The sequence below is a fragment of the Balearica regulorum genome, chromosome 7, assembly GCF_011004875.1.
Source record: "Balearica regulorum gibbericeps isolate bBalReg1 chromosome 7, bBalReg1.pri, whole genome shotgun sequence".
Lineage (NCBI taxonomy): Eukaryota > Metazoa > Chordata > Aves > Gruiformes > Gruidae > Balearica > Balearica regulorum.
Genome location: NC_046190.1, coordinates 37192000 through 37207196, shown reverse-complemented (window position 1 = coordinate 37207196; position 15197 = coordinate 37192000). Strand labels below are relative to the sequence as shown.

Genomic DNA, 15197 nt, shown 5'->3' with positions numbered 1-15197 from the left:
CTCGTGAGGCAGCGGCGGTTTAAACGCTGGGAGAGGATTTGGCTCTCCCTACGGAGCTCCCCCGCTCCAGGGTGGGAACCCCGGGGAGGGAAGGGACAGAGCCGGGAGGGGAGGGGAGGGGGAAGAGCTCCGGTTCCCCCGGGGGCTCCGGTTCCCCCTGCGGCTCCCGGCGCGCCTCGCCTTTGTTCGGGCAGGGCTGGAGCCGAGCGGCCGCGGGGCGGGGGAGGGAGAAGGAGGGAGGGCTGGCAAGCTGGAGCCGGCTGCCCGAAAAGGCATTTTAAAAAAAAAAAAAAAAAACAAAACCAAAAAAAAAACCCAACAAAAACGCCAAGAAAAGAATCATACAAACGCAACCCGAGAACTTTTTCAAAACACTAAAAAAAAAAAAAAAATTTCAAATAAATTTAAAAATTAAAAAAATAATTTAACACCACCCCCCAAACTAACTCCCACCCCTTCGCGCAGACCCTGCCCCCGGCCCGCCCCACGCCGCGCACGGGGGCCACGGGCTGGCACCGCCCGGCTCCCCCCCACCTCCCTCCGCCCCCCCGCCCCCCCCCCCCCCCCCCGGAGGCGGCAGCGGCGGCGGCGGCGGGAGCGGCCCCGGCCCCGGCCCCGGCCCCGGCGGCGGGGGGAGGCGGTCGCCGTTCGCCTCCCGCCCCGCATCCCGCCCGCCCCGCATCCCTCCGCGCCGCCGGCCCCAAATGGATTATCTGCGGCTGGTGCTCTCCTGCCTCGTCCCCCTGCACGGCTGCCTGGCCGCCGGCAGCGCCCCAGGTACGGCCCCTTCCCCCGGGGCGGGGGGGGGGGGTGGGGGGTATCCCCGGGGAGCGGGGGGGGGGGGTGTTTTGACAGGTGGTTTGCACCCCGGAGGATGGGGGGAAAGGAGAGGGCTGCCGCCGGCGGGGAGTTTGGTTTCAATGGGAAATCGGGGGGAGATGGAGGCTGGGTGGGAAATAGTTGGCGTGCCTGGCGTGCGAGGGGCACGTCAGCCCGAGTTTATTCTGCTGTGTTTGACGCGCCCGGTTAAAACTACAGAGCGGAGGGAGGGAAGAGCAGTCGTCGGGCTTAGCGAGCTCTGGTGGGGCTCGCCGAAGGCTCCCCGAATTGGGTCGGCCACCGAAATCCCAACGCGTGAGCGGGACGCTCCGTGCCCGTCGCCGAGCCCTTTTCCCTCCGTCTTGTCTCCGCAGAGCTCCTTCTGTCCGGCAAACTCAGCGAGTATGGTGTGATCGTCCCCTTCAGCGCCGATTCCCGGGGCCGCTTCCTCTCGCACGTGGTGTCCGGCGACGCGGCGGTGGGCATCGGTCAAGCCGCTTGTCCGTCGGCCCCGCGCCCGTCCCGCCGCCGCGTCCCCCGCAGCCCCCTGGATGAGTCCCCCCGGCTCCGCGGGGCCGGCGGCCGCTTGCTCTACTTCAACGTCACGGTTTTCGGGAAGGAGCTGCACCTCCGGCTGAGGCCCAACCGACAGTTAGTGCCGCCCGGCGCCGTGGCCGAATGGCAGGAGGATTTTGAGGTGCTTTTCCGGGAACCCCTCCGACAGCGGTGCCTTTTCACCGGCGACATCTCTGGCATGCCCGGCGCCACCGTGGCCATCAGCAACTGCGACGGACTGGTAAGCTGGAGGGCTGGCGGGGAGGTTCACCCACGCCGCCTGTGTTTTGGGGTGGTTTCCTCTTCAGACGTGGATTGCGGTGTCCTGAAACCTGATTTTTTGGCGATGCGTTAGTGGCTGAACGGTACGTCTCCCCTTTACCGGCTGGCTGGTTCCCTTTCCCCACGTGGCTTCTGGCGTACGCAGGGCAGGGCACTTCACGTGCGAGCGCTCTGTCCCTCCGCAGCGATATATATGTGCGGCGATGCGGGTATATTTATTTCAAGGCGTTGAAGAAAGTTGCCTGCCCCACGGCTGGGCTGCCTCCTGTCTCCGGAGGTGGACCGCGTCAGACGCCACGGTGCCCGCGGGCTCTGCCCTGCCTCGGGGACGGGTACCCGCACTGCCGGCGATGCCGCTTCATCCTCGCTCACCCATGTTTTACCTTGGGACTGCCTCAGGAACAGTTCCCCCCCCCCCGCCCCGCATTTCCCACTTCTTAAATGAGGCTGAGTGAGCTCGAGCATCCCCCAAAATCACCGGTAGCAGCATGTGCTCTTGCTCCCACTAAGCATCTTTTTGGGGGGGGGAACCTCTTTTTTTTTTTTTTTTTTCTTTCTTTCTTTCTTTTTCTTTTTTTTTTTTTTCCCTGATAGCTGACGTGCCCAGAGCCTTTTGGATTTGAGTGCAGGGTGAGCACGGTTCAGCATCGGTAATTTACTGCCACAGCGCTTTAATTGCTTTAAATGGCTCTGTTACCTCCTTAGCCGGGGCGTCTGGTCTGCCCGTGGGTTTCCTACCTTTGATACGCTTGAGGGATCGCTGCTTTTTTTTTTTTTTAAATACCTTTGGCCCATTGCCCTTCAAATTTCCTTTGAGCCAATTTAATTCTTGTTTTAGGTGCCAGCGTTTGCTGTATTCTCCTGGTATCACTTACATTACTCCAGGGTTGGAGTAAACCTCTTATTTTGCCTTTTTTTTTTTTTTTTTTTTAAATATTTCTTTTTTTGGCTGTTTTATTCTGGGAGTTCCTTAGCCAATTTTGGCTGCTAGCACAAACAATTTGGCATTCCTTTCTTTTTATACAGCGCCTGGTGTTACTATGCAAGCAGAAATGATAGAGCAGCAGAGCTAGAAATACGTATTTCGCCTACATATAGTAGCTTGGGGTTTGTTTTTTTTTTTTTTTTGCCAACTATTTTAGCGCATAATCCACACCTTTTGAAGCGCCTTTTTTTTGAAACCGGATGAAGCTGTGAATTTGCAGAAAGTTCTCCATGGATGGCGCTGGGGCTGGCGAATTTGGGCAGGCTCGAAAGCTTTAAAGATGTTTCCTGTAACTCCAGCAAGCGACTGGGAGTGCTGCGTCTGGAACGCAAACCTGGGTTTTTAAGGGCGCGGGTTGCGTTGCAGGTATAATTCCCGCTGGCATCGCGAGCGAAGGGATGCTGGAAACCGTCGGCAGCGGAGCCCGTGTCCCGCCGCGGCCGGGAAGCAGCGAGGATTTCTCTTCCCCAGAGCTCGCCCTGCTGTTAGGGTCCCTCTCAAGTAGGCTTTAGTTTAACTTTTCCAGGCTTTTCTAGGCTTCAGCCCCAAACTCTCCCATCTCAGCCCCTTGCACACCGTCTCAGGTGGGGGTTATTATTTCTGCCCCAGTTCCCTCGGCCGCAGGTAGTGGCAGCGATGCCGGTGTAGGATGTAGCTCGTACTTCAGGATGCTTCCCGCGTGTGGATTTACGCAGCCGTGCCTGTCTCGGGTACCCCCAAACCCACTTCTTTAAGCTCATGTAAAGGAAGGAGTGGCTCTTCCCCTCGGATCAGCAGCTCGGAGCGCTCGCTTCGTCTCTCTTTACCTTCATTAACCCCCGACGCAGCCAGCTCCGCCGCCGTGCGGGGTGGGATTAGCTGAGGCGCGTTGTGCTGGTGCACGGGGGTCCCCGCGGTTCGCAAACCCCGAGGGCTTCCGCGGGGCGCTTTTGGTGCGCTCCCATTTCCGAAGCTTTCCCGCGACACGGTGTTAGCGTCGTGGTTGCCGACGTGTTGTCTCGCAGGTGTTTTATTTCTTCGTGTAGAGCTCCAGCAGCGCGAGAGAAGAAGAAAAAGAAAAATTTAATTTTTTTTTAAAATTTTTTAATTTTTTTTTTTTCCTCCTTGCAACGTTATTTATTGCTCCGTGGCCGACAGAAAAATACCCTGGCCTCAAGCAGCGATTTCCCATCATCCGGCAAAGCCCATGTGGCGATTGCGGGAGAGGTCAGGAGGACGGAGCCCGAGCAGGGGCTCTGCTCCTCCCCCCGGTAAAGAGGATTTTGCGATACATCCAACGGAGCAGTTGGTTTCTCTCTTTCATGGTTTTTTTTTCTGGCTGGTGTAGATTGCTGTGTGATCCTCTGGCTTCAGGTCCTCTGACAGCTTGTATCTGCTCAGGGTCCGTCCCCTTTGGAGGAGTTGCGAGACCAAGAGGACCCCCCCAAAAAAAAAAAGCAGTGCAAAGAGCTCGATTTAGCAAACGGAGCAAGAAATGGAACCGAAATGTGGTGATAGGTGTGGGCGGGATGGAAGGATGGGATTCGCCTCCGGCATCACCCGGCAGAGACGCAGCAGAGCATCCGGGAGGGACGCGCGCGACGGGGACTGTCGTTAATTGTGCTAGATAGGGTCTAACATAACGTGGGGAGCGCCGGTTGTAGGTGGCTTCGCTGCTCTTCCGTATGCTCTTTGTACCCTGGAATTGCTGCGGGATTTTTTTCTGGAAGTTATCCGCGAGCTTCAGAGAGGGCTTTTGGCTTTTGCATCCCAGTATGGCGTGCGTGGGAGGCACAGGACCGCGCTTGGCCGCTCGTTTCTGGTCAGAGGAAACGTTCTGGGATGCTGCGGATGAAGGCTGTGTACACAAAGAGATTACACTGTGTATAAACGGAGACTGAGATTATAAATAATGAGGGGGAAACTTCCCCCCCCCCAGTTCTTGAAAAAGAGACTACACATTAAGTCTTTCCTAAATCCATATTTAGCCATGGAAGTGAGCTGATTTTTTTTTTTTTCACAGATGCCAAACCCACGGCACCTTCCAGGGCTGTTATTTGCCGCAGGCATCCACGCGTGAAAAATCCACCCCTATTTTTTTTTTTTTTTTTTTTTTTTAAAATTTTTTTTTTGCAAGGGTGTCTCCTACCAGGGTGGGAAGATGCTGTCGTCCATAACATAATTTCCAATCTGATCCAAGCCACCAAATTCCTAACTGGTAAAGTAGCATTAGTCAGAAATCTCCCCTGGCAGACAACATCTCACTGCAGCAAAGGCATCCCGTCCTTCCACGCCGGCTATTAGCGGCGTGCGTTTGACCTCGCTTCCTTCGCTGTGCTGCTGAGATGGGCGAAGAATTATCGTCTGGGTGTGGGGGTGGGGGGCACCCCGTATTTGCTTCCTCTGGCCGACTTTTCCCTGCTACTCTCCGGGGTTATTTGCACTGAACGCCGCCGCCGTGCCGCAAACTGTAGAGCCAGCGTTTTCCGTCCCTGTCGCCCGCTTCGGATGGGTGGCAGCAGATAAGCAGAGCACAAAAGCTCTCAGGAGCAGTAATTAATAGGGGACGAAGGGAGAAACAGTCCCCGTAACGACGCCCCGGTGCAAAAAAAGTACGGCTTTGTTTTCCGGGATTTTCCCTGTGGCTCCTGATCTGTAGGGTTAATTTGGGGAAGAAGAAAAAGGTGCTGGTTTAGATGCCTGGAGGGTGAGATGGCTCAGGGTGTTGCTCTCCAAGGGAACGCAGCAAACGGGCGCGGAAAGTGGTATTTTTGTTTATTTCGCCGGCGGAAGGCTCTCTCGCTGCGTCTTAACACTGGACCGCGTGCCTGGTAAAGGGCACGGAGCGAAAGTCTCGGTGGTTAATTATCTCGCTTCGTTCCGCGATGCCGATGAGTTTGCGGATGGAGAGGTACCAAGGCAGTGACCGAGCGCCTCCGTGGTCCGGATCCGTGCAGATCCGATGCCTTTGCCAAGCGATCCCTCGGTGAGCGGGGAGCGGTGGCTAGCGACGGTGCCTGCGTTCACGCAGCCCGGCTTTCTGGGACTTTTTGTCCAAATTAAGTGTGAACCGCGTAGGAAAAACACGGACTATGCACGCAGCTGGATTTCCCCCCCTCCTCGGCGCTGTTCGCTTCTCTGGCTGAGCGAAGCGGCTTTTATTAATTTTTCCATATTTCAGCGGCGTCGAAGTGTCAGAATTTCCTGAATTCCTGTGGGAGTTGGAGCTTTTTACCCAGCGGTGATGGAGGAGTCGTTTGCGGGGGGGGGGATCCCCCTTAGCGAGGCTGGCGCCGGGCCAGCGGGGCCGGTTCATCTCTCCCATAACCTGGGCAGATGCAGGAGAGCTGGAAAAGAGACTTTACCCTCTGCGAGCTGGCAGAAGTGAGTTTGGTGTTTCCCTTAAAAGAAAAGATATATATATATATATATATATATATTTTCCCCACTTTCCAGTGGAATTGTCTTCAAGTTTGCTGGTTTGGGAATGACCTTCGCCGAGAGCTGCAGGCGGCATCTCACGTTAGAAATATCAGGAATGATAGTCCCGCCTTGCCAGATTTCGTTTGATTTGGTGTTATTAAACCAAATACAATAGGGGGTGGGAAGCACGTGGCAAGTTGGTCGTGGAGGATGGGATCGATCTCTTGGCAAGAGCCCAGGGAAAGCTCAGCGGGGCTTTTTGGGTGGCGTCTGGCCTCTCTTGCTGCCTCCCTACACTTATAACCTTCCCGAAATGCTGAAACACAACCCGAGCTGCTCCTTTTTAACACCGAGCAGGTTCGTGCGTGCCTCTTGCAATGGTGTTTTTGGGTTGGGTTTTTTTTTTATTTGGTTGGTTGTGGGTTTTTTTTTTAATTTTTGTAAATGCCAAGGTGACCGCTGCGGTTTCCGTATCATTTATTAGGCTGCTCTGATCAGATGCGCGCGCAAGCCCTTGCGGTATCCGCTTCGCCTGTCGGTCGTCGCTGGAGTCAGCGGTGTGTTACATCCCGTCTTTGGGAGAAAACACGGGCGAGAAAGCCTGGGCTGCTTTATTCCTTGAGCCATGCGTAATTAGTCACGAGCTGTAGAGTGGCTGTGGCTTGGGACCAGGCTCTTTCATATTTTAATCCAGCCTTGCCCCGGCGCGGCGGCGCGGCTTTCCTCCGGCCGCCTGACTCAGCAAGTCCCGGCTTTCGCCGTAAAACCCGTAAACCGGCTTTGGGGTGCCTCGTCCTGGGCGGAACGCCCCGTGGGAGGGCTGCGAGGGGGTAACAGTGTCCCGGCGGGCGTCCTCCCGGGGCAGGGGTTGCTGCTTCTGCCGCTGGTTAGAATAGGATGCTGGCAGGGGTACCGTGCCGGGTGATTTTGGGTAGGAGGAGTGTCACTGCAGCTCAGGGTTGTAGCGATGCGCAAGCTGGAAGTGCGTCAGTTGGTGGGAAATCGTCAGCGTAAGTCATGTGTGTAAAAGCCAAGCGTGTTCGCGATGGCTGTGTCAGATGCCCAGCGCTCTGCCCTCCTAGCCGCTCGTTTTTGGGTTAAGCCGTGGATGCCCACCTTCTCTTATCATCTAATAAAGAACAACGGCTTGGACCTGCCCCACCATCGTGGACTTGCCCGACCGTCATTGGATGTGACCTGTGGGTTCATCTCTTCCTCATCATCACCGCTGCCTCGCCTGGTGCTCCAGACTCTTGGTTGACCCTGGCTGTGATCTTCATCTCCTCGACTGGGGGTGTGGTGGGACCAGCCCTGGCTGGAGAGCTCCTGCCCTGGTGACCTGAACATCTCCTGCGGGAAGGACCTGAGATACGTGTGTCAGACGAGTTCATCCTAGCACAACTGCCTGTACTTAGATTCCTTGGGAAGGAGGTGAAACAAAACCAGCCAAAAACCTGCTTTCCAGAGGAGCTAAGCAGCTAATAAAACCCAAGTGGAGCAGGAAATTTGATGAAGCCTAACAGAGCCAGGTTGGCCGATGCCACGATGAGTGCAACGGTACGTGAAGGCGAAGGGGATCCGATGACCCAGGCGGGCTTGGAAGAGCCCCAGGTTTGCCTGGCTGTTTACAGAGCCCAGCTCACGTCTTCGTACCGCTCTGTGCAAAATTATATATATATATATATTATATTATTATTATTTTTTAAATTTCTATTTGATTTGATTTGATGAAAACCGTTCCAATCCCCCCGCCCCGATGAGGGCTCCAGTAGGTACGCGCTGTCAAAGGCTTTGCTATAAGAACAGATCCATACGTTCTGCCTGCGCTTTCCAGGCAGCTATTCAACAGCAGGCAGCAGCGGGCAGCGCCGGAGGAAGGAGCGTGCGCCTGCGCGCTGGAGGGAGCTGTGAAAAATGCCGGGCTGCGGCGGGGGGGTGGGTAGGGTCGGGGGGGCACCCGTTGCCCGTGGGATGGAAGCCAAATCCTTTTGCTTGCCCGAGGTCCGAGCCGGCCGGCGCTGCGGGGTACGAGTGCTCGGGCTGACATCGAGGGGGGATTTGGTGAGAAGTTGGTGTTAATTAGGAGCAGGTCGGTAGCCAGGACAACATTTCCAGGGATGTTTGCCCTCTCATTCATCTTCCCCTTCTTTGGGAGGTGGAGTAGTAATGCTTTCCAGCTTCTCCTCTGAAGGGATTCCCCTGCGTTAATTCCCAAGCACTTCACGGCGTGAAGATGATGGTTTCTTTTTCCTTCCTTCTCGCCGCGACCGCAGTTGGTAGCCTCGGTGAAACGGCCGATTTCCTCCCCAGCACCGTGGGGATGAGGATGAGGATGGTGCAGGGAGGCGAGGTGGCGTGGGAGCCCATGCTGCCTGTGTCCCTGATGCGCAGCGTTAGGCAGAAAAACTTGTCGCCGATGAGGAGGAACAGCGTTTCCTAGCCGTATAAAGACATAACTTGAATCGTGGCCAAGGGTTTGGATTTTTATTTTGGTGTTGGTTGGTTCCCCCCCCCCCTTTTTATTTTTTTTTTCCCCACCTACAGGAGAAATTCAGGGTCACCATACACGGACACGGCGATGGATCTGTCCCAGTGTCGTGGAGTAGCAACGAGACCCCTGGTTTATTTGGGATGCTTTTTCCCCTTGCATTCGCGCGTGCTCTGCATCGATCTTTAATGAGTACCTTGAGCGTGGATGTACACGTATGCTTATATAAAAACACGCTTTTTTTGTTTGTTTGTTTGTTTCCCCCCCCCCTTTTCTTTATCTCTTTGTGGAGTCCAGGCTGGCCTGATTCGGACAGACAGCAACGAGTTCTTCATCGAGCCCCTGGAGAGGGGGCAGCAGGAGACGGAGGAGCACGGGAGGGCCCACGTGGTGTACCGCCGGTCGGCCATCCGGCAGGACGGCACCGAGCCCCGCCACGACCTCCGCCCCGAAGGTAGGGGCTGCTGGAATCTAGTTTTTCCCAGCAATTGATAAAAGCTGTTTCTTGCAGGGGGAGGATTTCTCCTTCCTCTTGCCCCTGGGCTCGTACATCTCGTCCTAAGGCTTGAGGCTGGCTTTAGCTGCCGGTTGGGTCATCAGCGAGAAAAAAAGGAAAGAAAATGCCGGGCTTTTGCTGGGAACATTGAAATTCTTCCAAATTTGGTTAAAATTGGATGAGTTACATATGAGTTATTCTTCCTGTTCTTCAAAGAGGAAGACTCTCCTCGGTGGGTGTGATCGGGCCCGTGAATGGTCACATCAGCCTTGGGATGAGAAGCGGAGTCGGGACCTGTGAGCGAAGGGGTCGGGGGGACCCGGACTTGGTCCGACTTGGCTGCGTAGGTGCCGCAGTCTTGTTTTCATCACCTATACGCTGGGAAACGTGGCGTCGATTTGACTTTTTAACAGATGACAGAAGCCCTTCCTTTTCCCAGCACTCAGAATTCATTTCGCTTTCCCAGTCCATTGTCCATTTTTTCCTTCTTCTTTGCCTTGAAGTAGAAGTCCATGGCTTTTTTTTTTTTTTTAGTGGCATCGCTTAGCCGTGCGTTGCCCTCTGCGTACATAAATCGCCTGCTGACTTCACCTCTCACCCGCGCAAAGCCGAGCGCACCCAGAAGCGTTTACAAGCGTGGGGTCAACGTTGTGCAAAACCACTCTATAAACCTATTTATATTTACGCAGAGGCATTAGTATCCCCGGTGTTTATTCACCTCTTGTGGCACCGTAATCAGCTCCCTGATTTTTTTTTTTTTTTTTTTTTTTTAAAGTTTAAAAGTTATCCGGGGCGCGCTCGTTGCTTTGGTAGCATCGCTAATGGAATTGCAATTGAGACCTTCGAAGGGATTGCTGGGTGATGGGTGCGATGAAGGATGGAGGGTGCGATGAAGGATGGAGGGTGCGATGAAGGATGGAGGGTGCTCCGGCTGCAGCTGTCAGCTCTCAAGGAGCAGCCCCCAGCTTCGCACGCGCCCTCCCCAGCCATCTACCACCTCCCCAGGTGTCCCACCACCACCCAACGGACAGTGCAGGACCATCATCACCTAGATGTGTCTTTTAGTGCCGGTCCTCCCAATTAAGAACCATTTCCCCACCGTAGAGCGAGCTGGATCAGCAACCTGGTTGGACTTAAACACCCTATTTATTTTCCCCGCTTGATTTATGGTTTTTTGGAGCGTCATTTTGGTGTTGGGTCACCTCACTGGCTGTTTCTCTGTCTCGCTCAGTGCCCGGCGTGCGGGTGGGCGATCTCCCCAACTCCCTGGAGCTGATGACGGAGCGGCTGGGGGACGCGGAGCGCAAGAGGCGCCATGCCAAGAAGGACGACTACAACATCGAGGTCTTGCTGGCGGTGGACGACTCCGTCGTACGCTTCCACGGGAAGGAACACGTCCAGAACTACGTCCTCACCCTCATGAACATAGTAAGGCTTGGCTTTGGCGGGGGGGCGCTGGTTGCCACCCCTCCCTTGGTTAACTGCTCTTCTGATGGTGCAAATCTGTTATCCTGGGGGAAAAAAAACCAAACAATGGGTTGAGAGGGGAAAGGCGCTGCAGGAAGGGCTGCTCCTTCGCTGGAACAGCCGGCTCTGGCGTTTAGTAGCCGTGGCAAGTGGAGTGATGGAAAGCCAAGCCCCTTTGCATTCATCTCCGTCACGTTCCCCTGGCCATCAGCATCTTCTCTTTCTCCTGGCCAAGAGCATCTCCTCCTCGTGGCCAAAATCTCAGCAAAGGCTAGGAAAGAGAATGGTTGTTGGGGATTTAGTTTGAAATGACGATGTTTATTACTTATTTTGTAATGGTGATGTTCATGATGTATTTGGAATAATATTTGTTGATGCGGGGGGGGAGGAGGATTTTTATAGATTTTTTTTCAGACGTTTTTTCGCGTTCCTTGGAAAACCTGTGCGCCTTGAGGATTAGTCGGATGTGTTTGAAAAGGAGTTTATAGCAGCGGCCCTGCTTCTGCATCTCTCCTCACCTGGTGGCACGGGACAACCTGTGCTGATTCCCTACACCGCTTTTCTTTCCTTTTTAAGATAAAAATGTCCATATTGCCCAAGACCTGAGAGATGTGGAAGGATCAATATTTATTCAGCTATTCCTCTGGCAGGAGTTTTGCTCCGCCAGCACCTGAACGTCTGCAAACAGGGTCAGCGTTCAAAGATCTCTTTCATGCACTGTCCCGTTTTTGTTTTGTTTTCCATGCTTTATCCTCACCTCTAGTTATTTATTTTTATTTAAGTACTCTTTCGCACGGTGATGGAAAGTGTTTGAAAGGCACAACCAGCTCAGAAATAACCCAGCTATAAAGTTGGGGGGTGTTTTTTTGGTTTTTTTTTTTTTTTTTTTTTGCTTTTTTGGTTGCTTGATTGCTCGTTCGGGCGTTATTTCTGCCCTGGCAGGCAGGCTCAGAGCCCTATTGCCAGTAATGAAGGGGAAATTATCAGCAGAAGGGGCAAGGATTTGTGGGATTAGGGATCCAGCGTAACGTGGCCGGTCTCAAATAGGGATGATGTTGGTTTTAAAAAGCAAATGCTGTCACGGCGATGTTTTATTCTCCCGATACCCACGGCGGGATGCTCTCAGCATCACTTAAATTCACTCCCGGAAAGTTTCTCCCCTTTGCTTGTTTAATCCTTCTGCAGGAGGGGAAGCCGCAGGGCTCCCCGTTCTGACCCCGGGGCTCTTCCCACGTTACGGGGCTTGGAGATGATGTCATTTTTTTTTTTTTTTTTTTTTTTTTCCCTTTCCGATCGGGGAGGCGGATGGTTGGAGCGCCTGGGGATTGTCAGCTCTAATCAAAAGGTTGGTTTTCAGGCGCATTTCATGGTTTGTACCCCGCGGGCAGGACTTTTCAGGGAGTGAATGCGCGGGATGCTGTGCTGGGAGAAGGGAGGACCGCTGTCTGTTCACATAAAGGCAGCGCTGGAGACTTTAATGAATTAAATAAAGAAGGGGGGAAAAAAAGCGGCATCAGTAAAAGGGGGGCGGGGGGGGCAAAAACCCCCCAGGATAATGCACGCAACAAATACTTCCCCCAAGTATTATTTCCTTCTACACATTCTTCCCCCACCCCCTTCCCCTTCTTTCTTTCTGGCTTTCAGTGAGTTTTCTTTCCAGCTTTGCCGTGACCTCCGTCCGCCTCCTCTTCCCTTGGCGCCGCCTCGTTTCCTTACCGGCTCGGATTGCCTTAAAATACCCGATTCAGCAGAAAAAAAAAACCAACCCCAAACCCAACAAAAACCCTAAAAAAAAAAAAAAAAAAAGAAATTTGCTTTCTGGCCCTGATGGCAGAGGGAAGAGGAGGGCGGCAGGGGGGGTTGGCGGGGAGGAACGTGCTGGGACCACACAGCTGAACATTAATCCCATTAGTTGGAGGCAAGGGGAAGGAGGAGAGGCTTGGCCAGCCCTCTAACGAGGAAAGGACTTAATGAACTGGGCTGGAGCACGCCGGGGAGATGCTGCATGGGAGCCAGTTGGGAAAGCCTCCAGGAGTTTTCCTGTCAAGATATATCCCAGGGAATGGGGGGCGGCGAGCTTGGAAGTTGATAATAAACTTTTCTGGGGTCCCCCCTGGGTGCTGGGGGGGCTGTGGGGTGGGACACGTACCCCTGCCCGGTGCTACGTGGGCTCGGCTTAACACGGCACTGCTGTAGGTCGGGTCCTGGGGCTCTCCCCGAGACACAAACCCTTTTATGAGGAACTCGGTGTCGGTTGAAGCTCGGTGATAAATGATTCGTCATGGAGAATTATTTTTTTTTTTTTAAGATAAAACCCACCCAAACCCCAAACCCGTATTCCATTGCCAGAAATGTGGATGCCAGGCTTTTCATTAAACGGCGCTGTGTCCATCCCGGGAAGCTGACTGCTCCTTTTGTGCACCTAAGAGCTTCCCTGCAGCCTGCTGACCCCGCTAGCTCCCATATATATATTTTTCTTATTTTCCCCTTTTTTTTTTCCCCTTGCAGTCGCCTGATAGTAAGCTTTTTTGATAGCAAGCTTGATGTGAGCTTGACCTCCTTTGTTTTGAGTTGCTTGCCAGCCTCTGCTCCAAAAACCGGAGGCTTGGCTTGCCCAAATGCCTTTGCTGTCGCTTGCTGTGCTCGCCGCAGAAGACGCATCCGAGCGTATCTCGTAACTCCGAGTCGCCCCAGCAAAACCTGTCCCCCCCCCCGCCCCGATGCTGGGCTCTTGGGATGAAGATTTGGTGGCCGGGGGAAGCCGTTCCTCTGTTTTGCTCGTTGCCCTTGGCAGGGGTTGCGATACAGCGAAGCAAAATTAGCGTCCCCCGGCCGCGGTGATTGGTGTGGGAGAAGGGCTGGGAACCAGGAGGGGATCCAGCACCCCGAAACGGGAAGAGGAGAGGAAACGTTTTGTGTCCTGCTTTGCTTTTCAGCCTCTCCTCGCTCAGGTTGGGCTCGTGGAGAGGGAATTTCCCAATTAACCCCAGGGCATTCAAAAGCCCAGGCGTGGTTTTCTCCTTCCCACCTCTCCAGGCTGAGCGCGGTGCCGCTCGGAGGAGACGAGCCGAGCTATGAGCTTAGTTAAGCCTGGCCCTGCTGTCACCCGGGTTGCTGGGGTTTTGTAGGATATTGCCCGTGATGTGGGTAAGGATGCAAAGGTTCTCGGTGTTTTCCCATTGTTTTGGGTTACTGGGGAAACCCCCCGTGAGTCAGAGCCCGCTCCACGCTGCGACTTGCCCGGCTCCCCTCCGGCACATCAGCAGGATTATTGTTCCCAGGGGCTGAGCGACAAAAAGTGCTGCTGAGACCCCGGCGGAGGAGCGGGTTGGGGCGGGGGGGGGGGAAATAATTCAGATCTCTGGTTTTAATTTTAACCTGGGATTATCTGAAAAGCCAAGCTGGAGCGTGGATTGCTTGAGACACTGATTTGCCGTACTTGGTGCCGTTTCAGGAGGGAGACCAGTCTAAAATAATGGGCAAATTATAGTCCTTTTGGTGTATAGCTGGTTTTGTTGTTGGTTTTTTGGGTGTTTTTTTTTTTTTTGTTTGGGTGGTTCATGAGCCGTCTCCTTGCTGCCCGCTAATAACAAAAAATACCTCCGATGTCTCTTACGCACGCATGCGCTTTTTCCCACCCCCCGTATAGACTCACGTGTTTGTTGCTATGTTTTTGGGACAACATAGCCTGTTGCGTGGAGAGCTGTGATAAAACCTAGAGTCTTGCTCTGCAGAGCAAACCTCCCCTGTCCTCCATTCCTCTGCATGGAAAATGTAGCTAACGTGGGTCGGGTGTTCACGGGGCGGTTTGCGTCCCTGCAGGGGATGCAAATCCACGTAGCCAGCCCGAAAATGTGGTCGGGAGGACTTTTTGCCTCCGTGGCTAGCCCCTCAGCCCCAGAAAACAGGCTTGGGGTGCAGCCACCGGCAGGAAAATTGAGCGAGGGAATAAAAGAAAGGAGCTAAAAGATGACTTGGCTTTTCTGAGTAAGCGACCTGGGGTTTTGAAACGTCAGCTATTCCGCTGATTTGGCAAATTCTTCTCGCGTCTCTCCCTCTTTGTTTTCCTTCCCCGAAGGACGGCGAGGTTTAGACGTTTGCCAGCGCGGTTTGCTGTCGAGATCTCGCGTCTGGGGCCGCCGGCTCGGGGCTGGCTTGCAGGGATTTAGGTAGCCAGCCTTGCTCGCTCCCGGTGCCAGCGAGGGTCTGGGGGCGGCGGGGGAACACACGCTTGGCAAATTCGTCGAGCGTTTCGGAGAGAACGCACGGGGTTTTGACGTTCCTTTCGTTCTTTGGAAAGCGTTAGCATCGTCCCCTCGGCGTCGCGGGGCTGGGGGCTTTGGAGCTGCCCGCGGGCTGGTTGGTCTTGGTTTGCCCTTAACGCACAGCTAGCGTTTTTCCCTTTTTTGGGGGGGGGGGGGGGGAAATCCTCTTTTAACTGAAATAGGAGAGCATTTCTTGCCAGGTGACAGTATTATAGAGGCCGGGCACCTAACCACGTGGGCGAGGCGATAAGAAGATTTTTATCCCTTCTGTCTTTAGGGAGGTGGGTCCCTTTACTCAGCCCTTTGCTGAGCAGGTATTTTTGGGAGGGGTGTGGGGGTATTTCCTTTGAAGACATTGACTGGCTTAATGGCATCTGCAGAGGGCAGGGGGAGTTGTGCCAATCCTGCAAACTGCTCTCCTCCGGGCCGATTTCCATC

At 54.1% G+C, this 15197-nt stretch overlaps 1 protein-coding gene across 5 annotated transcripts in view; it reads left to right on the top strand.

Moving 5' to 3' along the window:
• The first annotated feature begins 633 nt into the window (after positions 1–633).
• Positions 634–15197, top strand: part of ADAMTS14 (ADAM metallopeptidase with thrombospondin type 1 motif 14) — a 33823-nt gene continuing 19259 nt past the window's right edge. For 4 of the 5 annotated variants that reach the window (XM_075758954.1, XM_075758951.1, XM_075758952.1 and 1 more), the window contains exons 1-4: positions 634–777; positions 1194–1615; positions 8829–8985; positions 10259–10455. In XM_075758954.1, the coding sequence (XP_075615069.1) occupies positions 705–777; positions 1194–1615; positions 8829–8985; positions 10259–10455 (849 nt within the window). In that variant the 5' untranslated portion in view covers positions 634–704. The remainder of the gene's footprint in view (positions 778–1193; positions 1616–8828; positions 8986–10258; positions 10456–15197) is intronic. The other variant, XM_075758955.1, reaches the window with a different exon arrangement.